General features: G+C 45.2%; 1 protein-coding gene across 5 annotated transcripts in view; it reads right to left on the bottom strand.

Moving 5' to 3' along the window:
- LOC149164337 (NF-kappa-B inhibitor-like protein) overlaps positions 1-26,691 on the bottom strand; it is a 202,672-nt gene that overhangs the window by 64,285 nt on the left and 111,696 nt on the right. For all 5 annotated transcript variants that reach the window (XR_016260686.1, XR_016260687.1, XM_089432057.1 and 2 more), the window contains exons 5-6: positions 3,149-3,229; positions 2,912-2,946 (exon numbers count right to left, since the gene is read on the bottom strand). Coding sequence is in view for 3 of the 5 variants with exons in the window: in XM_089432057.1 (XP_089288183.1) it covers positions 2,912-2,946; positions 3,149-3,229 (116 nt within the window). In the remaining 2 variants the exon portion in view is untranslated. The remainder of the gene's footprint in view (positions 1-2,911; positions 2,947-3,148; positions 3,230-26,691) is intronic.

The following is a 26,691-nucleotide window of genomic DNA, read 5'->3' as shown; positions in this document are numbered from 1 at the left end:
CTTATTGGATGCCATATTAATTTAATCGAATATATCCTATTAATATTTTCCATTGTTGCAAAAATCACGATATTATTGCGATAAAATCGGAAAATCACGATTTTTTGAGTTTGGCGATATTATTGCCCGATTTTTATGCTAAATTTTTTTCACAGAAAATTGCGATTTTTTGGGAAAAAATCTTTTGGACAAAAACAAAAAACAAAAAAAAAAATTCTCCGATTTTTTGATGAGGAGGAGCAATAGGAGGAGGAGGTGACACAACCTACCCAGCCTACCCCTGTCACCAGTAGAGGACGTGGTATACCTCCTGTAGCTCCTAGTTCTTTAGCTTCTAGAGCACAACAGAGTCCACTGCCAACTCCAGCGGCATCTACATCTAGAGGGGCAGAGGAAATAGTAATATTAGAATTTAGTTATTTGGTTCATTTCATTGTATATGACATTATGACTCATGATATGAGATACATTATTATATTTTTTGTTGATATTTTGAGGCTGAGTTCGGACTCAGGAGTCGGGACTTACTATTCAAGACATGATTCACTATTATGTGTGATGTAGCACTAGAAATGATATTACACATCTTATATATTAGTTCTTTTATCATATTTATGTGTCAATGTATTTATTTTATGTTGTAGATGCTTTAGATATTAAAAAAATTGAAAAAAATGAATATTTTTGTATTTTATGATTTTTTCCCGATTTTTACCGATTTTTTCCCGATTTTTACGATTTTTTCCCCTCGCCGATAATATCCCAATAACGATTACTGCAACATTGATATTTTCTCATTATATTCATACTTGCTAATTAATCTTTAAGTCAAGTAATATTGAATGGTATTTTCCTCGCCCCTTGTCTCCTAGAGCTTGTTGTCTCCAACAAGTTTTCCTTTTAGAATCATCTTTAGGGACCACCCCCCTTAGCTTAACTAGGAAAGAGATTAAACTGAGAGAGTTGGGAATAGGTGACAGCCCCTTCTCTGAGTGTTGCACCTTAAAGACTCTACCTTGTGGGGTTAGAAACTTTTCCCACATTTAGGTGTACATCTTAGGCAACAACAGGTCCCATGTTGAAGATGGGTCACTTAAGTTGTGGACCACATAGCTAGCAAGTTGCACCCACTAGGAGGGGGTTGAACTCACATGAGGAGATGGGGCCACCAAGGGGGTCGAATGGGCCCGTGAGGTATATAAGGGAAGAAAACGCCACACCAACTCATCTTTTGACTATCACACCTATGAAATCGACCTCTTTTGAACTACTTAGTGCAAAGGTTTGGAGTGTTGTTTAGCACAAGGGCTTCAGGTAAAACCTAAGCTAGTTTCGGAGAACTGCGAGTGTCTCCCTAGCTGGAAATTGGAGGAGTCCATCTCAGCGCTTCCACAGAGCATCATCTTCAGCACATTGGGTCAAGTCATGCGCATTTTTTGGGGCGCAAAGTCTGTGTGTTTTTGTTGATCAATTGAGCCAGCTTCAGGGGATTGGGGTGTGAGGATTGTGGGATTTAGTTCTACTATCTTGGGGCCGGAATTTTGGTGGAGATTGCAGATGAGAAGGGAGATTTGTTGGGGCCGAGCTTCCCATTTTGGCAGTGCATGGGTCTCTTGGGGAAAATCCTGTGCAGGCCCGTGGAGGGAAGAATAGAGTTCTATCTTGGAGCTGGCGTTGGGGGTTTGCACAGAGGATTTTAGCAGCATTTTGGGGAGTTTTCAGTTGATAGATTGAGGCCATTTCCAAGAGCACCAATTTTGCAGACGGCTGCATAGACTGTTCAACTGGGCCATTCACACCATTTGGTGGGTTCTCACATCTTCTGGATTCGGGCCAAACATTTGTTGGGTTTTTCTGGGTTTTGGAAAGGAAACTGTAGGAGGATTTACAGGTCGATTTGGGCATTTTCCAAGACAGCAATCACCAATCTATCAGCCAGCCAGTAGCAGTTTTTCCATTGGAACATCTACATCACTATTCCAGGACATACACCACTTGGGTCAGAGGCATTTTTCTAGGTTTTGCTCCACGTTCTCAGAAAGCACAGGTTCCACTATTCCTTCATGTTTATGTACCCTTCCCAGTGAATTAATAAAATGGCTCAGTGATTTTGTTGTTGCCTACTTGTGACTAGTTGTTGGTTGTGTTTAATTTTGTCGTTACTCGTTGTTTCAAGTTCATCTCTGTTTATTTACTGTATTTTTCCCTAAGGGAATATTACACTATCATTTAATGAGAATCACAATTTACCACTCATGCCAAAATGAGGGATAACACTGCTTCCATCATGCACTCAAGGAAAATTGTCATTGTTTTTATCACACAGTTAGGGGAATGACATCTGCACCTTCATTCTTCTTATTTGTCAACATCAGCCTTATTGTGGTCATCATCACATTAATATTAGGAAGGAGTGTTATATATTCTAACATGTGGCACATGCTAATTGCATGCTGTAGATTAATGTTTCCTTGTAATATAAATTCCATGACTGTATGATGGAATGTTAATAACGAGGTTCATGAGTTTAGCTTGTATTCTTGTGTCTATCTCGCCTAACTTTCAGTGATGTTTGCTCTTTCATTTCTTTTCGCCCATTTTAGCAACAAAGTTCCATGATACTTAGCTAAAAGTAAAGTATGAACAACGTGTATATGATAGACAAATGAAAATTAAGATTCACATAATTTTCCAGGGGACATGATAAATGTTCATTGACCAATTGTCATATGAGCAGAAACCCTATTATGACCTGACCTTCACCTTCTGAGTTTGGATAAATAGTTGAGAACACCCATCCCATCAAAAGAGGTAATTTTTCTTAGTAGTAGTTATAAACATCAAAGCATCAATTTGTCCAACATTGCACAATATGGTCATACAATCAAGGAAAAGCATTGCAGATTTTCACCTGGCAACAGCGCCCACTGCATAACTCAAAGCAACCTGTCACAGAGGACATCAAGAATACATGACGTAAATTCCAAGAAGTTTATACAAATATAAAAGTAGACCTATTTATATTCACGACACAGTGTCAGTTATCAAAGATTGCAAATAAACTACAACCCTACTTCAGATATAATAATAGTGCCATACAATTATGTAAACAAAATATGAGAAAAGCAATTCCCAAACACATAATCACCTGGGGGGAGAAAACAAAGAAGCAGTAACCACTGCAAGCAGAAGCAATACCAGCTGTGATGAGCAAAAGTTCCCTTTTTAACTGAAGTGACAAAAGCAGCATAGCATGAGTTCCTTTCATGTAAATAGTCAAAAGGATGATATTCTGGATTTAAGTCAGTAATTTCTATTTCTTCGTGACTTTGTAAAAGATAAGATAGCTTTATAAATTAGAAAGAAATAACCTCCACTAACAAACAATATATTGGATCACAAGCAAATCTGAGAAAAAAAATCTCCCTACTCTTCAAAAAAAGATCTTAGAACTGAAAAAAAGGTTTTCAGTGGAAAGAAAGAAAACGAAGAGAAGTCAACTTTGGAACAATTGTATGACAAAAGCAATAGAAGCTAAGAAATGAAAATGACACACCTGGCTAATAACAGGAAAACCAAATTAAGAAGATTTTTTTCTGAACAAAAACAGAGTAACAAAGTGTAAGAAGCTTACAAAGAAGTTTAAAACTACATATTTAGTTAAGTTTGAGGTTAGGTGAGGTGAAGAAAGAAGGATCAAGGTGATAAGTCCATGGGTTAAGCAGTGAAAAGCTTCAAGGAGATGTCATCTGGGTTTGATGAACTCCTGTCCCAGAATGAACTCACGACCTAGCTTCAAGAAAAGTCCTGAAGACAGCATGGCTCTATGAAGGAAAGAAAACCAGAGATGTTGATAAAGATTAGCCCAATTGATATTGTGAAAAAATTAGCTCAGCTTCAATCATGGGATCTATTACTGCAAAATCTAGCATTTTAGTGCAAAGCCTCACTAAGTAGTCTAGATTGACAGCAACAATAGCATTAGTTACTGTTACCCACCATTTTGTGGGTGATATCCCTAGGAGAATTTTTTTCTCCAAGATGGTCCTCAGCTAGCAGCCAGCAACTACCAACTAATTCGTTGTGCCACTTCTCTGCCACTTGAGCCAGCCATGTGGTCCCTCACCCATCTGTCATGATCATATGTTTGAAGGTGGACCTCCCAAACCTAAAGGTATGCCTTGTCATTGGGTGATTTAGTATTGCAGTTTACTTATCATGGAAACTTTTGGGCATGGATTAATGGGGGGATTCGGCGGAAAGAGTGGGCTAGGTTTGTGCTCTTATCCCCTAGACCTCTTTTGGATGTTAACCTTGGACCCTAGTCCCATGGGATCTCTTTTACTTACCTTTGGGCTTTAGGAATGGTACTTCATCCCCTTCCACTCATTATAACCCCATTCATCATTTCTCCCACCTAGGTCCACATTCCTCCACTGGGTCCACATAAGGTTAACCTTCCCCCTCCCCTTGCCCACACCTTGGGTCGGGCCTGGAATGATGCCCCAGAGGTTGATGTCATTGAAAAGAAAAATAAAAGCATAATTGGCCACATTCAATAGAAAAATGTACCACAATGCAAAAGATGGTCGGGACAAACACATTTAGCACGTGGGCAAAAGCTAATACAAGAGCTCTACCCCATTATCATGGCTATCACCCTGGTTCCTATAGGCCCTAGATGAGCCTCCTTTATCATTCAGGAACCCATGATTGTCCCAACCCCTGGTGTGCAATGAACTGCCTTACATTAAAGGGGATATCCACTACTATACCTTACACATCATGCTCTTATCCCTTAAGCCCCGAGCAGTTAATCAAAGAAAAATCATAAAAGGCAAAAAGGCATATAAAGAAGGGTGGAAATATCAAGGTCGAGGAACCTCATGCACCACGATTTCTCCCTCCTATACATTATATACCCGACTGTGGGCTTCCCTTTTATTAGTTACCCTTGTACCCCAGTATGTGGCCTAGGGCTGCGCCTTTCATTCCCTACTCCATTCATCTATTTATCACATGCCACCACCCTTTGAAGGATTTACCTTGGACATACTATCCCCTTTAAAGGTAGAAACCACCTAATAGGATACTTGGTTAACCCCATTTGGAGCTTGGAGACATTAGCACATGCCAAAGCCCACTATGGAAGCGCATGCCATTATGAAGTGTTCACCTGTTGTCCATGGTTTGTAAACTCTTTGACTCAATTTTCTTTGATGACTCGTTGTACTGGAAGGCTAGGGCACGCATTGGATCTTATGCAAGATTGCAGATGGCCTCCATTTTGGGTTTGGTCTCCCTATACAGGGTCCTAACCCTCCGGAGGGCTACATTGGCACATATAAGGTTTGTGTAGAGAGCCATGGGCCTCCACGGTAATAACCAACACACCATGGATCCTTAGAGATGTTCATAGATTGCTCGAGATTCACTTACTGGATGAGAAAGATGTACCTGGTTCAGCATGCCCAACCGACCCCACAGTTGTACCATGCACTTGGCAGATGACCCATGACTTATATGTTGATGTGTCATCACTTACACCATCTGAGCCCTTACAGATGGTCTACAGGCATCTTCGATCTACTTAGAGACCCAAGAGGTTACTTGTGTGCCCTCACACCCATTGGGAGCACCATAGGTTTACTATTTAAGGAACAAAGGGCCAACCCCTTGTCCACCAATTTTGAGAGTCTTATTCATCATTGTGGCACTTATGGACTTCATTAGGCTTCTTAAAAGGCCCAACGACATGTATTATTGATCATTCGACCTCTTGAGAGGCTTATTCTTTTGTTTATGAGCTAGTTTGGTGGGCTTGTCACCAAAAGTTAGTTGTTTTGCACATTATTTTATTCTAGGGGCTAATGTAGGCCCAAGTAGCTAAATCGAACTCATTAGAAGTGTATAAATAGAAGTGATGAGGATTCATTTTAGCATCATCACTTGGATTTGGAACTTGTATCTCTTTAGAGATTTTCGCTATCCTTCTTGGAGTACAATTTTTTGGAGCATGGAATGAATTTTGATGTTTGGATAATTTTCATATGTCTTGGAGCTTCTTGATGGGAAGTTTTGGATGGTTGGATATATTCTTATACATGTAAGTACATTTTAATGTTATTCTTGCTTTCTAATTTGTAACATACATTGTTGTTGGGATTTCGCTATACTAGGGCTTATTTGTTGCATCTCTTATGCGAAGTTGTGGAAATTTTGTTTCTGGATAGTGAATGCTTCATGTATGGGCCATGTATAATGAATGAATGTTCCTAGGGATGTTTCATTACTGAAATTCATCTTGATAAGCCATTTATCTTGCAAAACAAAGTATAAAGTCTTTGAAGTTGCTTTTGTTGCTGCCCTAGTGCCAAGCGAAGTTGTCTTTGAGGCCTCCTTGACCTAGAAAATTTGAAGGTCCATAGTCATAATTCTACCTAACTCCATTTCTCCCCAAAGGATTAGGCATTGGTCCACCCAAAGGTGATCATCTTAAACCTTTCTCATCCAACTCCCTCTCCTTTTCTAGGCCTAGCCCATTAGGTCTCCTAGGGCATCATTTATCTTGCAAACCACCCATCAAAAAAGTTCGATCTCTTGGCCCCTACTGTGTTGGTGTGTCTCCTAGGTGCCCTCCAATTTTGAAGAAATTTTGACGATGGGATTTTGAGATATCTCAAGCCCTAGCCTCGAGATTGAATCTTGCCCTTCGTTTCCTTAGGCTAGAAGCCTCATTGGGACCCTTACATTGTCTTGCATTAAAAACTCTTTCTTTGGTCCCTTCCCCCTCCAGAATAGGTCAAGCATATCTTTGGTTGCCTAACCCTACCCCCTTGACCTACCCCCCGAGTCCACTTGGCCCTGTGTGGTCCCATACATTATCAAGGGTAATTCTTCAAGGATCATTGGGAATCCGAGCTTTCACAAGAGTTTCAAGGCCTAGGAACCTCCATTATAAGATACATACCCTAAACCTAACCCTTGAAATTCCCCTTAAGCCCTTCCTTGAGAGCTTTAAACCTTACCTCTAAAGCAAGCAAGCCACATATTTGAACCTCTCTTGTGAATAGGCTTCTAGGATCACCCCTCACCCTATCATTGGTCTATCTATTTAGTGATCCTCATCATAACGGGTCTCCTCCCATTGTTGAAAGTCTATAAAGAGCAAGGAGCCTTAGCCGAGGTAACAGTCGGCAATTGCTCCATTTGTTGCCCTTAGCCTAGTTGTAGCCCTTCAAGGATCCCCATTTAGGACCTTTGCTAGTTTGAGCGGTAACAATTACCATTGTCACTTTAGCAACTACTCACCTCTATTATGTGCTTGGATACAATTCCCACAAGGGAGGCTTCCCCAATAAGTCTCAAGGATTAAGTAACCCAAATGATTTAGGCTAAATATATGAAAATTCTTGAATCTAACACATCAAAAACCCCTACTGTAGTTTCTATTTTACTATCTCCTACTTGTTCTTTACATTAACAAGTTATTTAATTTCACAAATATCGAATTAAACACAAATGCAACATTCACAGATATACAGATCATACACTGAAGTAAACAAAAACAATAACACAAGGGACACCATTATTTTTTGACAATCGTCCCCGGAAAAACCCAAGGCGGGAAAACCAGTGTAGCAGATATGAGGATTTTATTATTAAGCAGATTCTTGAATACAACTACAGTGCCAAAATTGGCTCACCCTACAGAGAATGTCCTTGACAGTAGACCTCTCTCCAGAGACAGATATTCCAGCAAATCAGCAACCGGATGATCAACCCCACAATGACTCTGACTGTTCCTTGTGCCTGACACCAAAAGCTGCTCCAAGCACTACTCTGGAACTATGTCACCATCTCCCGACTCAAGATCTGCTGATCAACTCCCAGTTTGCCCCACAGAACCTCCCAATGCTGCCTTTGAAGCCCTCTGCGTCAGCCACTATGGCTTCTGCGTCAGCCTCTATGGCCCTCTGTGTCCTCTGCACTGGCTCCTCAGGCCTCTGCGTCAGACCTTCTTGGGCCTGTGCTGCCTCTTCTGACACTTCATTGCCTCTCAACTATGTATTCTTCAACTTTGGATCGAAAACCTTTGCTGAACTGCCCCTCACTACAATTGATCTCTAACTCGATTTCCTCAGCAAACCCAACCCCAGAAAATCAAATTCTTGATCTCTCTTGATGTGTCTCCAACTGACCCTCAAGCCTCCTCTTATACTTTTATTGTTGCCGATTCAACGACCGAGATTGAGTCCCTAGTCAAAGGCTAAGATTAGAACTGGCTTGATCCTCGTCACTTAAAACTTTCTCACCCATTTTATATTAATACACATTAATATTTTTATTTTCCTAAGTTTAAACTTAGGAACCCATTAAAAATATTAATTATTTTAATATCTCTTCATCTGGGTGGAATTTCTCCAAACGATTTATGGGTCTTGGAGATCTCATGTGCCTTAGCCTCTCCACCAAATTCTATAGCTAGAGCACATCAGATGCTACCCAAAATCAACACTCCCTCTTAGCGAGGAATGTGCTCTAGCAATGCTTCACCATAGAAGCATCATACTGATCCTCCACATCGGTCCTCTGTGTTGATGCTAGACCTGCTGCCTCACATCCACTGCACTGTTGCTTCCTGTACTACTGCCCATGACACTACCGCTGCCACTGCTACATTTGTACCGCAGCTCCCTCTCAACATGCTGCATCATGTTGCCCATAGTACTACCACTGTTAACTGTTGCACTGCAACTCAGTTACCAAGACTTAAGTAACTGACTTTATCCAAACACTAAAATCTCGATCAGTCTAGAAGTCTCGTGATGTTGAAGCTACCTCAGTTGTTATCCTGTGCTCCCTCTGCTACCACTGCGCTGCTACAAACTTCTGCACTCTGGCACTGCCTTACTGCTCCATCACTCCTTGCTCCACCTGACACCTGTCATCATGCTACTGTTGTTAAGGGCTCTCGTAGCTGTATGTGATCCAAGAGTTTGGGCACCTCAAGGATCCTTCCCCTTGCATGTAGTCCTCTCGACTACGACTTGTTGATTTGTGGTAGCATCCAATGTGCTCTAGCCATGAAAATTGGTGGAGAGGCTAAAGCACATGAGATATCCAAAACCCAGAAATGGTTTGGACATATTGTACCCGGTTTGGGAGATATTAAAATAATTAATATTTTTAATGGAGCTCCTAAGTCTAAACTTAGGTAAAATAAAATATTAATGTGTATTAATATAAAATTGGGTTAGAAGGTTCCAAAAGTCATGGATCAAGCCAAATCTAATCTTAGCCGTTGATTAGAGATTTAATCTCGACCGTTGAAGGAACAAAAGAAAAAGTATAAGAAGAGGCTTGAGGGTCAGTTGGAGAACACACCAGAGTGATCAGTCATTCATTTTGCTAGAGAGGGGTTGCCAAGCAAAAATGAATCAGTGATCAGCAGCGAGGGGCAGTGAGTACTGGACAGAGAGGCAGAGACAATACTGAGAGAATAGCGCAGAAGCAAGGAGAGCGAGACTAGCAACCAACTCAGGCCACGCAAAGCCCAACAGAGACAGCGCAGAGACCAAAGGGATTGCGTCATCCACGCAGAGGCTATTGGAGTGACACAGAGGGTCCCAGAGGCTGCGCAGTGCTTCAGAGGGCTGACGCAGGTCAGCAAAAGGCTAACGCAAAGGCCAGAAGGGCCAACACTAAGCTTCAATTGTGTCGGAGAGGGTTTCGTGAGACAGGTTTCTGAATACATGTTTCCAAATATAGAGGTATTGTTGCCGTGTATTTTTCTCTATCGAGTGAGCCGGTTAAGCACCTTGTTGTACTCAAGGAAGTACTGCATAATAATATACCCTTAGAATAGCTGCACCAGTTTTCCCGCATTGGGTTTTTCCGGGAACATTCGTCCAAAAATAACGGTGTCACTTGTGTGCTTGTTTTCCTTCAGTTGATGATCTATAGATGTTGTGACTGCATTGTGTTTATTTCGGTATTTAAATGTTTTAAATAACTTGTTCAAAATTTACAAGTAGAAGAAATAAACCAGCAAAATACAGATTAATTTTCCAACGGATAGACTTAAAAAATTCAACATGGTATCAGAGCATGGTTGCAGATCACAAGAGAGCTGGAGGCATCAGCTAATAGAGCATTTGCAGCAGAATCAGTTGTCCCGAGGGACAGTAGTTGATCCTTGCAGAAGCAACAGAGGAAGGGTTGACGCAAAGGGACCGCGTCATCAGTCCGGGCCAGAGAGAGGCCAGCACAGAGGCTGAGGAGGGCCGATAGAGGCTCACATAGAGCCACGCAGAGACCAGGAGGGTTGACGCAGTGGCTGAGGGAGCTATTTTTGCTGTAGCCAGGATTGTGCAAATCCTAGAAGCTCAGTCCTCCAGTTGTTGGGGCAAAGGACGCTGTGGGCAGTTTGTGGGAGCAAAACTGGTGGGGTATTGTGGTCAGAACAGTACCTAACAGGGCAAGACCAAGGTAGAGGGAGTTGTTGCCGAGGCGGATTTCTAGCCAAGGAATCCAAATCAGTGTTGCAGTTGCACAGACAATTGGAGAGAGGCAACTTGATGGTTGGCAGAAGGATTTCCAGGAGGGAAATCGAGACTCAGAGGGAGTCCAGAAGAGAACTTCCAGACGGGAAGTAGAGAGACATGGAGTCGAACCGAGAACTTCCAGACGGGAAGTAGAGAGACTCAGCAGGAGTCGAACCAAGAACTTCCAAACGGGAAGTAGAGAGACTCAGCAGGAGTCAAACCGAGAACTTCTAGGCAGGAAGTAGAGAGGCTCGGAGGAGTCGACAGAGAAGAGCTGAGAGATGGCCGTGAATGGGCTGAGGGATCAGGATAGGTTGGACAGAGCATCGAACTTTGTGGTCTGGAATGCCAGGATCCTGTCCATTCTAGACAAACATTGTATCAAGGGCTTCACCTTGAGAGTAATGGCTATCCCAGTTGACCTAGTAGCTAATGAAAGGTACAAGGAGGCAATGGCTAAGGCAAAATGCATCATCCTTGATGGGGTCAAGGATCATGTGGTCCAACATATTGACGAGAAGGAAACGCCAAAGGAGATGTGGGACACTTTGAAGACATTGTACCAGGCTCAAGGAAATCACAATGCTACCATGCGAAACCTCGCAGGAGTTGGATCAAAGACTGAAGTGCACAATTCGCGAAGCTAACATGACGTTGATGGATGGACAACACCGCGAATGGTTTCTAGCATCGTTAACGCCACATCTAAGGAACGTGCTGTCACAACACAGCTAACAACACAGGGCGAGGCCTTGGAGGTCGTGATGAGAATGCACGAGACCCCGATATAAGATCCCAACGTGGGAGTTCAAAAAATTTACGCGCAGTTGAAAAACTTGTGCCTTGAGATGCAGAGTTTGAAACAAGACAGGACAGCTCGACTGGAAGTGCACGATGAGGTATGGCGCGTAAAGTGCAAGGGTCAGGGACATGACAAGGACCATTGCCTGGTGTTCGCGAATTACCTCGCGGGAGGAGGACCAATGCCAATAAGACCGGAGGCAGAAGCAGGACCGAGCGCTGCGCCTGCACTATGGTGCGCGATTTGTCAAATAGGAGGAAAGCATGCTACAGATAACTGTCATTTATTGCAGAAGTACACGCAGAATTCACAACAGTTGTTCTGTAATTTTTGTAGATCAGTGGGACATGATGAGTGCACCTGTAGAAGTTATGAGCTAATGATGGATCAGACTCCTACCTACAGAGTTCAGGTCGAAACGCGGCCCCTTGACCAGAACCAGGGATGGCGCAAACCGGATTTCAAGGGCGCGGATGAGGCCGAGGTGGAGGAGGACCTGGAAGAGGTCACGGACAACTGATATGTTACAATTGCAGAGGGCCAGGACATTATGCCCGCGATTGTATGAATCCAACGCAGCCATCTTGTTTGTATTGTACATTATTTGATCACAAGACAAAGGATTGTCCCACACTGATAGCAAGGTTGCGCGATAAAGGAGCACTCCAACCTCCCCCGACTCAGAACCTGCAAATGATGAGGTCTGAGCCGCGCGAGGAAGACCCTAATGTAAATATTGTGCTCCGAAGTGGAATTACGACAAGGGATGACAAAGGCAAGCAGCCTGAAGAAAGTACTTGGGTTCGCAAGGCTCCAACGAAGGAACCAAAGTTTGATTTGGAGCGCGCTAAGGAAACCTTCATGGAAGCCAAGAAGAGCTTCGCTAATGCCTCCACTTCAGGAAGTAAAGACAGACCGGAGTCGGAAATGGACCCATCGATGCTCACAACATTCCTAGAAACATGCATGAAGTTGTTGCACAACAGCAAGGCTATAAAGGGGTTGTAGGAACTCATAAATATATGCACTGGGACCGTACAAGGAGAACCGCGCGTAGTCCGAAAGCTCGGAAAGCATACAACACGAACAGGAAGGGAGATGAGATTGACCGTGCAGATTGGAGAATATGAGATGGATCAAGTGATTCTGGATCTAAGATCGGACGCAAATGTCCTACCGAAGCAGACATGGAAGCGCATGGGAAGGCCTACACTGCAATGGTCTCCTATCCAACTGTGAATGGTGAATCAGCAAAAGATCCTACCTATGGGGAGATTGTAGGAATCACAGTGGATATCGAAGGAGCGAGCGCGCTAGCAGATTTCGAAGCGATAGAGATTGTTGATAACAGCAATCCCTACCCTGCGCTATTAGGAATAGATTGGGCCACTGACATGAATGAGGTGATAAATCTGAAGAATCGAAAGATGATTTTTGAAAAGAAGACCCTGCACATAGTTGTACCTTTGGACCCTACAGAAGGATCGTGCTACATAGAGCCAGTGCGCGACTATGACAGTGACGATGACTTGGATTGCATCTACAAGATAACCGCGCGAGAACAAGACTGGGTGAATCCGACCGCGGATGGATGAATCTCATGGGAGCACGAAAGCTCCTGCACATCAGATTCGGACGAAGAAATAGAACGATGGCAGAATCGATTACACGAAGTAACCACACTAAACTGTAACATGATGATGAGATCGTTGCATTGCGTATCGACGGAGGTAAGGGATTTGCCTACGTACGATGGGTTAAGTGAGGTGGATGATTTCCTGAGCAGATTTGAAAGTGAAGTGTTGGAACAGCAACGTTTCGAAGCTTTGAAGTGGGTATTGCGCACTACGCCCATGAGGTGGTGGAGTGTGCACCAAAAGAGTTTTGAGGACTGGTGCGAATGCAGAAGGATGATGCGCATGTGGTTTGGGAAGCCTCAAATGTGATTGACGGACAAGATTGCCAGACAAAACGGTCCACGCACCCACCTATCCAGATGGATACAGGCATATGGTACGAAACCTGCGTGGATGCACATAGTCTTCGCGTTAGGAGACACGGTCAATAAGCAGGTGCGGGCAAGGCAATGGCACGAACGACCCCTCCGATTGAAACCACGAAGTATGGAACGACCAAGTGCGCAAAAGGTTATCCACGCAGAAGCCTTTAACAAAGTATGCGAAGCACTGAACAAGGTCCACAATGCGAAGCGAACAAGGTCCACAATGCGAAGCAGCCTGAAAGGGATCTGCACATACCAACGGTTCTATGGGCTTATAAGACCGCATGCAAGAACCTGATGGCGCAGGCATCGCCAAGGCTGGAGTATGAAGCGAACGATGTAAGCCCTATAGCACATGAAATACCTTGTCCACACATGACAGCACCAGTAGATATGACGATTCGCAAAACCTTGGAAGAAGAAATCCAACAGGGCAATTTTAGGCTCCAAGAACTTGAGACAGAAAGGGTGTGATTAAGGAAGAAAAGCGCTCTGGTAGAAGTGGAAGTCAAGAAGCTGGAGGACAAGATAAAGGAAGATTTTCTCGATAAAAATTCCAGGGTGATAAAACAGGGTGCGCACAATCACGCTAACAAGTTTGAGGACTATCGCCGCGAATTGATCAGTCTAATGCCTTGGCTTGGACCGCATATTACTAAGTGAATCAACCAGGGTGGCGCACTGCAGATGATAAAGTGCACGACACTGCCAGCAACAACAAAAGTGATGGATGACCGGATGACACCCTATACAACGGACGCAGCCACCTGACTAGCCGTGGAAAGTACAGTATTAGCGCTCCTGGCAGTTGAAAGGAGGCGCAAAACTATAAACCACTCTGCCCGGGAGCTACGCGATGTGGGAGCTGCATGCAGAAGCGAAGAGTCACAAGGTCCGTGACCGCGCAAGGGGGATTGCGCTACCACACGGGTTGGCCCAAAAGTGACCGTTGGAGTCACTATTCACGATGGGATGCTCAACTTGAGACCAAATGGAGTGGGCGACAGGCATTTAAGACGCGATTTATGGGCAAGATTTGGGAAAACCTACCGCCAAGAGAGCATTAATGAACCGGATTTCGAGGGAACGATCGAATTCAAATTCAAAGGACGTTATAAATTACAAAGGGCTGCCCAGCAAACAACACTTGGTCATTTGCGAATTGAGCAGCTGTATAACCCACGTAGCCTGAGCAGAGCCCCGTTTGACCTATGCAAAACGTTCATTGAGCCCCTAAGTACGCAAGTGATATATTTCTAGTCGGACACGATGGCAGCATCTGAGGAAGTGATGGAAATTACAAAGATGACCGCCGAAGAGGCCGCACAAGCCCTAATTGTGGGGGATGCCCCTAAAGGCGCCAGGATTGTGGCAGAAAGCCCGAAATCACAGCACACCCCGAGACCAAAGAAAGACAAACAAGCGATGGTCCCCGTACGTGTGTCCCCGCAAAACCCGCTGCGCACCAGGCTGACGATGGAGAAAGGGAAAGTCGTTAACATAGAAACCAAGGAGAAGGAGTAAGCCCTGGAGGACCTTAGCATCGAGAAAGACGAGGACGAAGGCATGGAGGAGGAAACTGAGCCTATGCACCCTCCAACAAAGTTTCCCGCCTATATCCCCCCGCAGAAGGGAAAGGCTAAAGTGCCCAAGGATCTTGACGAGAGCAAGAGCTCTCTCTAGACCCCGCTCCTCCTAGACAACATCATTTTTTAGGGCACGCACCTGGGACGGGTGCCTAGCTTAAAATTTGAAGATTGGGACCTTGCTCACTGTTGGCTTATAGGGGCCTGACCCAGGTTCGAAAGAATTATGTAGCTAAACAAATCCCGCAGCTACCGGCGTTTTCGGCAACAACCCGCGGAGCGCGGGCTGAGGTCTCACCCGAGATAGCAGGGGAGGGTGTTGGAACCAGGTTTCCGCACCCTTGGGATGTCTTGATGTGGTCTGGAAGGTTCGCGCACCGTTCTGTGGCTTCGCACCACTCTGCTCCGCGTAGATCCGAACCCAGGAAAATCCTTAATACTTATTATTAATGAGTTGTTATAGATCAGATCTACTTTTACGATCTTTAAGCAAACATTTAATAGAGATAACCAGTTCGCGCACCCAGAAAAGTTATAGAATTGCATAAACTCATAACATAAGCATAAACGTGCAGATCAAACAGATATATCAACCATAAATTAACCAGATCCACAATATTTCAGATTTAACACAGTATTTCATAACCAAATTATCTTTATTCAACTCTTTCGCCAATACATCCAGATCCACCCTGCGCACTCATCTGCAGCAATTCGCACACACACCTGCGGACTCTACCAGGCCTCTGCGCACAGCTGCAAAGCCTCTTTCTACCCAACACACCCTTGACTCGGACTTATAGACGCAGAATATACTATCTTCACAGACCCATAGCACGAAGTCTCATTCAAACTCCCAAAAGCTACCTTCTACCCTTAGAGCCTCGCTCTATTTATACATTCCCATGGTCCACGGACCATGGGCAAGCTGACTTACTTCCTATTATTCTATATTATTTCTTGGGCGGACAACCCTTTGACTCGATCTATTACATTTCGCGCTCCGCATATTTCGGAGTTTTACAATATTTTCATCCTAACTTATAGGCTCTAAGCCCCAAAACTGTTACGCGGGACCTCCACTACCCAACAAGCCCCCAACATAATCATCGTAACTCGTCCCGAGTCACTCATCGATGTGGCGAGACGCGCTACCTAGGCTCCGCGGTTCACCTCCCTGTGAGTGACGTCCTTCGTTCTGCTGCTCCTTCGTCTCCTGCAATGCTTCTTCTAGCTCTTGCTTTGTTGTTTCTACCAATTCTCGCAAACGATAATTCTCATTCTGCTCTACTCAGTTAACACAGAACACCCCCTCATAGGATTTTAGCTCTAGCGGGGGTGCCGCATACGAGACCTCCTCGTACCAACGCAGCGAATTTCCAATTTCGTATCTTTTCTACACTCTATGTTGCAGCTTGTGTTGCAATTGTGCAAGACCATTGTTGCTATCCGCGAGATCCCAATCTTCAAGATACATCAGAGACGACTTGTTAACTGTAATTCCACCATTTGTCTCTGTATTTACAACTTTTCCCTTATCCTTTATGGTTCGCCGACCAGCCCATGGGTGAGGCCGCGACATCCGGACCAGTTCTACTTCGTGTCTACAAATTTCCGGCACATCCCCTCCCGTCGATGCTGAACTCTGCGTGGTGCCCGCAGCTGTCCACACCATATTCTTCAGAAAGCCCTGCATCTTTGGCCATATCACAACCCTCAGCCTTACTCCTTGAGCGTAGATAATGAAGAGTTCCATAGCGGCGGGAAAGCACAACAACTTACGGTTCTCAGAAGCGCAGCTTGTTCGGTGGAGGCCCCCCTGTGATTTATAAGTGTTTCGAAATTCAAATTCATTGGCTCCCGCCTTTTCTGGTGCCCTCATGTTAAGCCTGTGATAGATCGTTCCAGATCCAGCTCGTACCTTGTCTCTTAATTGCCCGCCGCCCACTCCCTTTTGCCATAACTCAGACATCTTGTCATGAATAGTGACAGCAACGGTCACCTCTTTGCTGGTCAACGCAGCAGCGCAGCCCCGTCCGCACAACCGCGAGCCTTGTGACAGACCAAATCTACGCGCACCCCGGGTATCACGCAGCTTCCCGCCAGACTGCTTTATCATCCCGCGCTCTCTTCCAACTAGCTGGAGCGGTGAGACTATCCTTCGGTCGGTTAGTCAGGCGGTTAGCCCACCCGTGTAAAGCACAACAACTTACGGTTCTCAGAAGCGCAGCTTGTTCGATGGAGGCCTGCGATTTATAAGTGTTTCGAAATTCAAATTCATTGGCTCCCGCCTTTTCTGGTGCCCTCATGTTAAGCCTGTGATAGATCGTTCCAGATCCAGCACGTACCTTGTCTCTTAATTGCCCGCCGCCCACTCCCTTTTGCCATAACTCAGACATCTTGTCACGAATAGTGACAGCAACGGTCACCTCTTTGCTGGTCAACGCAGCAGCGCAGCCCCGTCCGCACAACCGCCAGCCTTGTGACAAGCCAAATCTACGCGCACCCCGGGTATCACGCAGCTTCCCGCCAGACTGCTTTATCATCCCGCGCTCTCTTCCAACTAGCTGGAGCGGTGAGACTATCCTTCGGTCGGTTAGTCAGGCGGTTAGCCCACCCGTGTAAAGCTTCAGGCGATTGCCATTTACTCTTCCCTGGCAGGGGTCTCCATTGAGCTTGGCACGCTGGACCGCGCCTCCATCTATAACTTTTTTGACTACATAAGGTCCCAACCAATGCATTCGGAGCTTGCCCAAGAATTTCTCGAACTTGCTATCATATAGTAAGACTAGATCATTCTCCTTGAAAGTGTGCACCATGATATGGCGATCATGCCACGCTTTCTCTCGTTGTTTATGTACTTGCTGATGGAATCCGGCCAAAAATCGTTCCTCCTCAAGTTCCTCCAGTTGCGCGACCCGTTCCTCCAAAGCCCCGCGGTCGGCCATGCCTGCCATTGCCGCGATTCAAAACTAGGTACACTGTATTTCATGGGCATGACGGCTTCCTTGCCATAGACTAACCAGAAAGGTGTCTAGCCCGTCAACTTCTTGCACATGGTTCGGTAGGCCCATAGCACAGCAGGGATGTGCAAGTCCCAATCGTTTCGTTGCGCATTACAGACCTTAGTCAACGCAGTCTCCAAAATTTTGTTGAACACTTCGATGGTCCCATTCGCTTGCGAATGGTATGGCGTACTCTGTTGATGATATATCTGGAATTCCTCAGTGAGCGCGTTGATCGTTTCATTCAGAAAGTGCGTTCCTAGGTCGCTCATTAGAATTTTGGGACATCCAAACCGTGTCAACACATTTTCAAACAAAAATTTCGCAACTGTAGCAGCCGTGCAGTCCTTAACCGGCTGTGCTTCTGCCCACCGGGTCAAATATTCTGTCGCGGTGATGATATAGTGCACACCCGTCTTCCCTTGAGGTGCAATAGGTCCCACGAAGTTGATTGCCCACTTCTCGAACGGTTGCAACGTCATCTATGGATTGAGCAGCATTTCATCCCTCTGCGATGGTTTCCCAGTCCGTTGACATACGTGGCAAGCTCGACAGTGTGCTTTCGAGTCTTGATGTAGAGTTGGCCACCATAGTCTTGTGCGAAGAATCTTTTGTGTTGTGGCCAATGTTGCACGAAGCAGGGACGTTTTTTGGAAGCGGGGACGCGGAAGCGTCATTTTCCAAAAATCTAGGAAGCGAAGCATCTGCAGAAGCGTCTACTATATATATATATATATATTTATTTATTTTTTTTGCATTTATACTCAAAACAAACATCCCAAATACCAAATTAGTTGTAGAAGACATGAAAACATGCATATTTTTGCATAAATCAAGATAGATATAACATCCATTGTACATTAATGATTAATTATTCGAGCATCAACCATCTAGAATCTAGATTCTTCTCCTCTTGTCTAGCCTTTGCCTCTACCTCGATTGTCTAGGGATATTAGTCAACATTGCCCAATTTTGATCAAACTACCTAATTCAAGACTTAAAATATGGTAGAAAAAGCTTAACATGCTTGATCGATGATTTTGACTTGATTGAAAGGTAATTTTTTGCTAAGGGTGTGCCGCGTGACAAAGGAGTTCAACAATTAACACCACCAACACTAGGGGACATATAGGGCTTAATGCTCTTGATTAAATGCTAATCGCATACCTTCATACTTGATATAATCTAATGAAATGCCACAATCCCATTGATCTTGAATTCCTGAAAACTGTTAAGTCTGCGGAATTTTGAATAGGATATGAAATTCTATTTTCTCCATATGAAGTCCAATGAGGCTGGAACCACTCTCAAACATCCTGAGTCATTTCATGGTAATGTTAAAAATTTAAGTAAAAGGATGAAAATGAAAAATAAAGGAGAATGTCACTTTTACTTTAAGAATTTAACATTACCATGAGGGAGCATCTGCTCTATTTATATTTTTTTTTGCCTTCATTTGTCACCCTAACCCAAGGTGGACCCACCCCCAACAAGCAAACTCACCTAAAATTAAAAAAGAAATGAAAAAAAAAACGATTTTCTAAACGCTTTTCCGGAAGCGTACGCTTCCTCCTCTGAAACGCCACGCTTCCGATGACCGAAGCGCCGTACGAAGCGCGCTTCTGTACCACGCTTCCGAATTTCCAGGAAGCGGCAAAAAATTTGGAAGCGCGCTTCTGGACAAGCTTCCTAGGCGCTTCCGTACGAGACGCGCTTCGGGGCTTGGACCCCGGGGGAGGGGGGAGGCGCTTCGTGCAACATTGGCTGTGGCGCGACCCGCATAATGTCCTCCAGCAACCCCCCCATGTGCTTCGGCCAGGATCTGTCCTCGCTCAAATTCAAGTACATATCTGCGTAATATTTCGTCGTTGCCCATTTTGTAGAGGTGTCCTGCAATAACAGTAAAGTCTGCTGCGCATATCACCAATTCTTTCTTTTGCTGAACGGAATATCCCTGCGGCATGGTTCCTGTGGTTAAGAAGTGGATTATATCCTCAAAATGGCCATCCACGACGCGCACTGCATACAGTTGTGCATCCGGTAGTCCTTCCTCTAAGTTTGTGGGCTCTTCGCCGTTCTCAATTCGAGATAGGTGGTCTGGGCCTGCGTTCAGACGTCCTGGCTTTACGACGACTTCAAAGTCATATTCTTGAAATAATAGCAGCCACCTACAAATGCGCCCCCCCAACATAGGCTTATTCACTAGGTATTTTAGCGCAGAGTGGTCAGTATACATCTTAAAGTGTCCTCCGAACAGATAGTGGCGGTATTTTTGGAGCGCATATACCATCGCCAATCCTCCTCGCTCAATAGCGGAGTAGTTCTTCTCAGCGTTTGACAATCGTCGACTTGCGAACGCGATCGGATGATCAATTCCCTCCGCTCCTTCTTGAGTGAGTACTGCACCCAATGGGATACACGACGCGCAACGTGCAAATGAAATTTGATGTCCCATTTCGGAAAGACCAATATAGGGGCTAATGTCATCTTTTCCTTAAGCATTTCCAGACTTTTGTTGCATTCCTCATTCCAGCAATAAGTAGCATCCTTCTTCAGCAACTGTTCCATTGGTGTCGTGATCTGCGCGTAGCTTTTTATGAACTTCCGGTAGTAACCAGTGTGTCCCAGTGCTTGCAGATTGAGTATGACAGCGATCTTCGCCGGATCCACCATCAGACCTTGCTTACAAACCACATGGTCAAGCAGGTTCCTGAAGGGGATGAGGAAAGTACACTTCTTCAGATTTAGCACAATCTGGTGCCATCGACAAGTATCCAGCATTAACCGTAAGCTCACGGTATGTTTCTTAACTAGCCCAAATACGGTCCAATCATCAAGATATACCTCTAAGAACTTGTGTATAAATTCCTTGAATGCAGCTACCACAACGCGGGAGAATATCGCCGATGCATTCTTTAGTCCAAAGGGCATCACCATATACTGAAAACAGCCCCATTCGGTGGCAAAAGTTGTTTTACTCCTGTCTTCTGGCGCGATCTTGATCTGGTGGTACCCCGAGAAACCGTCCGTGAAGGAGTAGGCTTCCTGTCCTCCCACATTTTCCAGTACCTCGTCTGTAAATGGCGTCGGAAAGGGATTGTTGACACATGCATCATTGAGCTTTCTGAGATCGACGCAGATGCGAATTTCACCCTTTTGTTTCTTCTCCTGCACAACCATAGGACTTACCCAGTTGGACTCCTCTACTGGTTCAATTATTCCTGTTGCAAGCATCTTGTCCAACTCTTCTTGGACCTTCGCTTTGTATTTTGGATTCAACCGGTAAGGTCGCTGCTTAACTGGCTTTGCATCCGGCTTCAGGGTTATCTTCATCATTCCCAGGTCACCGAGGATCCCTTTTAACTCTGTGATTTTTTTTGGGAATAAATCTTGATATTCTCGAAGCAACTCGACTACCTTTCCACTGTGGCATCGTCCCAATAGTCCCCCAACATTGCATACTTCGGTTCTTCCTCTGTTCCGATGTTTACTTGTTTCATTTTCAGCGGCGCGGTGATGTCTAGATCCTCGATTGTTGGTCCGCACACCTCGCAACTCCCCTTTGTTTCTAGAATATTGATGTTTCTAGGGTCATCCTCATCATCTTCTACCTGCACATTGTAACATTCCAGGGCCTGACTCAACTGCCTGACTCAACTGTCGTGACCAGTCTGGCTGCACGATTTCTTCTAGTTCCAATGGTATTTTGAAAATAGTGGCCTTCACCACCTGCAACGCATTGTCCACAGTATCCATCCATTGATCTTCAAAGAGGAATGTTGACAGAAACCCTTCGCGCAAGATATCCCATTCGCCTGTGCCATGTCAGAGCTCTGTTTCAGTATACCAATTCCTTGGAATGACGTCCAAGGTATGATAAAATAAGTGTACCCACTCCGGTTGAGGCTCTTCTCCATAGGCTTGGACCCATCTGGTCAGGTGCATGCGCGGGTCATCACGTCCATCGTATTTCTCCATTATGCATAGTTCCGGCCTCCCAAATCTTATCTGCATCATGCGCCTACAGTCGCGCCAATTTTCGAAGGTTCCTTCATGTGTGCCCCACCAACGCGCAGGCGTCGCGCGCAATGCCCATTTCAACGCATCGAACCGTTGGTGCTCTAGTACCGTGCTTTCAAATTTGATCAAGAATTCATCTACTACTGTTAGCCCATCATACATCGGTAGTTCACGATCCTAAGCTCTAACGCAATACAACGATTTAGTCACCATATTGCAGTTTAACGTGGTTACCCCATTCAGCCGGTTATGCCACCGCTCATCTTCTTCATCTGAATCTTCGGTGCAGGATTCTGCATGCCCCCATGATATTCTTCCTTCCGCCGTCGGATTGTCCCACTCTTGATGTCGTGCAATAATTTTGTAAATACAATCTAATTCATCATCACTTCCTTCGTCGCGCACGGGTTCAGTGTAACGCGGTCCTTCAGCCAGGTCTAGCGGAATGACTACGCGGAGCGACTTCTTCTCAAAGATCATTTTCCGCTTCTTTAAATTAATAACTCCATTCATATCGGTGGCCCAGTCTATTCCTAATAACGCAGGGTAAGGGCTACTTTCATCCACAATTTCGATTACCTCAAAGTCCGTTTGGGTGCTCGCGCCTTCTATATCTACCGTAATCCCTTGCAGTCTTCCCATGGGCAGGATCTTCTGTTGATTCACCATCCGCAATTGAATAGGAGACCATTGCAGTGTGGGCTTGCCCATGCGCTCCCATGTCTATTTAGGTAGTACATTTGCATCTGAGCCCAAGTCCAGAATGATCTGATCCATCTCATAGTCACCAATCTGCGCCGTTAACCGCATTTCCCGCCCAGTCCGCGACGCATGTTTTCCCAATTTTCGGACCACATGAGGTTCACTTGACCCTACGCACCTATTTATCAATTCTTGCAAGCCCTTAACCGCTCTATTGTCGTGAAGCAATTTCATGCATGTCTCTAAAAAGGTAGTCAACATCGAGGGATCCCTTTCCGGCTCGGGTTGATCCCTACTACCTGGGGTAGAGACCTCCGCGAAGCTCTCCCTAGCTTCCAGACCTGTCTCCTTGTGAACCCCTGCGTCTTCCTTGGTTGGTTTCCCCTTATCCTCTCCTGTGACCGTGCCACTTCTGAGCACCATGTTTACGTTGGGATCTTCTTCACATGGTTCGGACCTCATCATCTGGACGTTCTGTGTCGCTGTAGGTTGTGCTGCCCTTTTCTCACGAATCTGCGCTATCAGTGTGGGGCAATCTATCAGTTCATGATCAAATTGTTCGCAGTAAGGGCACGATATTCTGGTCGGGTTGGTATAGTCCCGTGCATAGTGACCTGGTCCTCTGCAGTTGTAACAGATGAGCTGCCCGTGACCCCTTCCTGGCCCCATTCCTCCCCGTCCTCGTCCATGTCCCTAGAACCCACCGCGTGCTATTGCTGCGGCTAGATCTCGACCTCGCGCTGCAGTCTGCATTCTGTAGGCAGGTGAGTATTCCATCAATAATTGATAACTACGACAGTCTCGTTCCTCATGGCCCACCGATCTACAAGTTGCAAAATAGCTGTTGGGGGGTCTGGTTAAATTTTGGCAATAGATAACAATTGTCCGTGTTGTGCTTTCCTCCCACCTGACAAATTGCGCACTAGAGCGAGGGTGTCGCGCTTGGCCCTGCCTGTGCCTTTGGTCGCAACGGTGTTGGTCCCCCCGCTACCACATAGTTCGCAAAGACCGGACAGTGATCTTTATCATGACCCTGGCTTCTACACTTTATACACCACACTTCCTCCTGGGCTCCTGGGCAGGGTGCCTGTTCTTGTTTTAACTTCTGCATTTCTAAACACAGGTTTTGTATTTGCGCATGGATTTGCTGAACTCCCAACCTCGGATCCTGTATTGGAGTTTCGTGCAACCTCATCGTTGTCTCTAATGCTTCAGCATAGGTTGAGATCTTTTGCTGTGATAGAGTCATCCTCAGATGTGGTGTCAGTGACGCCACAAACCACGCGCAGTGTTGCGCATCTGACAGCGTCATGTTCGCCTCACGGATTGTACTTTTCAATCTCTGATCTAGATCCCACGGAGTTTCACCAGGCATCATTGCGATCTCCTTGAACCCTATGATCGACTGCGTTTCTGATTTCGGCCGGCTAAATTCTTTTTTTAATTCGGTCTGGATCTCCGCTATTCCCGCATTCGGGTTATCACTTGAGTACTTTATATACCATGTCAACGCTCAGTCCTGCAACGCGCTAACTAAGGTAGCCTTTTTTATGTTATCGTCCGTAACTCCGTGCACTTCCCATACCGCCGTTACCACGAACCAAAATTGTTTTGGATCTTCGCTTCCTGCTCCTTTGAATACCGGTAACTGGATCGCGCTCGTCATTTTTAACCTTTGGCTTGCGCATCGGTGTTCTATGAACTCGTACTGCTCCTGATCCAATCAATCCTCAAACTCTTTCTCCGCAGGGTTCCCACATTCCGACATCAAACATCCCTTAGGTAGATCCCAGTCCCAACAATGGAACCATTTGTTGGCTTATAGGGGCCTGACCTAGGTTCGGAAGAATTATGTAGCCAAACAAATCCCGCAGCTACCAGCCCTTTCAGCAACAACGCGCGGAGCATGAGCTGAGGTCTCACCCAAGGTAGCAGGGGAGGGCGTTGGACCCAGGTTTCCGCACCCTTGGGATGTCTTGATGGGGTCTGGAAGATTCCCGCACTGTTTTGTGGCTTCGCGCCACTCTGCTCTGCGTAGATCCGGCCCCAAGAAAATCCTTAATACTTATTATTGATGAGCTGTTATAGATCAGATCTACTTTTACGGTCCTTAAGCAAACATTTAATAGAGATAACCAGTTCGCGCACCCAAAAAAGTTATAGAATTGCTTAAACTCATAACATAAGCATAAACGCGCAGATCAAACAAATATATCAACCATAAATTAACCAGATCCACAATATTTCAGAACCAAATTATCTTTATTCAACTCTTCCACCAATACATCCAGATCTGCCCTGCGCACTCAGCTGCAGGGGTCCACGCACACAGCTACGGACTCTACCAGGCCTCTGCGCACACAGCTACAGAGCCTCTTTCTACCCAACACACCCTTGACTCGGACTTACAGACGCAGAATATACTATCTTCACAGACCCATAGCACGAAGTCTCATTCAAACTCCCAAAAGCTACCTTCTACCCTTAGAGCCTCGCTCTATTTATACATCCAACTTACTTCCTATTATTCTATATTATTTCTTGAGCGGACAACCCTTTGACTCGATCTATTACATTTCGCGCTCCGCATATTTCGGAGTTTTACAATATCTTCATCCTAACTTATAGGCTCTAAGCCCCAAAACTGTTACACGGGACCTTCGCTACCCAACACTGACCACGAGAAGTTCCCTCACCTAGAGACCGCGCAGCTCATGAAGCCTAAGCAGAACACCGCGACGGGGGTTACCGAATTAGAGCCGCGAAAGTGGTTGCGCGAAGTGGAAAAGGCAGGGCTACTTAACCTGCTCTGGGTGCCGCATTTCCACCGCGCCCCAATAACAACTTTCGTCATCAGGCAGCTGCTCTGCCTGGTGCATGGTGGGTGTTTGTGGCTAGAGGAGCCCATCCCCATCACGGAACACTTGATTCACCGCATCACTCGACTGCCATGCAAAGGAGAGGACCCCGCACATATCTCGGAGGGGAAAAGCAGTGACTTGGCCATCGCGGAGGCCAAGAAGAAGAAATAAAAACTGGAGAAGAAGAAAAGGTGCTATGCCATATCAAGCATTGTTAAAATTGGCAACTAGGGCCAAACTCCATGTGGGTAATCTTATTTATGGCAGCTGATATTTTTATTGGATCCCTCTCATCGAGAGGTGTAGGATTGATCTAAAGATCATCCGATTCCGATAAGTATTTATGAAGTTATGAATTTATTTATGTTATAAAACAAATTGTCAAGTCAGCCAGCAACTTGAGTAGGCTCAGAAGCCCAATAGACATGTCTATTCATCATCTACGCTTTAGTATAAATAGAAGAGGATTTGAAGTCATTTGACACACACAGATATACTCTTCATGTGATCTCCTCCTCTCCACGTCTTGGGTTTTTGGAGAAGGAGAGACACCAAGAGTATACGCCTAAGATGATGCCCTAGCTGCAGTGAATCTAAACGTAGTGGAGGAGAAGGCATTAAACGCAGCCCTAAATTACAGTCACGTGAAGCCCTAAACACAGTAAAGGAAAGGCATTAAACGCAGCACTAAATTACAGTCATGTATGCAGTGAAGGTGAAGACTTTATGAAGACCTATACGTTGTCATAAAAGGGTTCTAACCGCTGTACAAGAAGAGCCCTAATCTGCTGATCAAGGGAGCCTCCTAAACGCTGTCATGGAACAAGGGTTCGAATATTACCACGTCCTAAACATAGAGAAACCTAAGCTCTGTCAAAAAGGAATCATGGTTGCAGCCTAACGTTGTCATGGTGAGGACCTATGGAAAATATTAGCACAGTCTCCTAGCCGCAGCATTTAACATTGCCCTAAGCCGCAATACATGAGGATATATATGCAACAACAAGGATAGGATCTAAGCCGCAGTCATCTAAGGATCTAGCTACTGTCATAATAATGTCTAGCCACAGTCAAGGAGATCTGGCCGCAGTTAAAAGGAAACCTGTAGCTGCCAAGAGGAATACCAATACGCAGTGTGAAGGTGTCATCATTATGCAGCCCTGATT

Source organism: Pinus tabuliformis, chromosome 5_1, assembly GCF_031772625.1.
Source record: "Pinus tabuliformis cultivar Carrire ecotype Pingquan chromosome 5_1, CPIR1, whole genome shotgun sequence".
Lineage (NCBI taxonomy): Eukaryota > Viridiplantae > Streptophyta > Pinopsida > Pinales > Pinaceae > Pinus > Pinus tabuliformis.
This window is presented reverse-complemented; position numbering and strand designations above follow the sequence as displayed.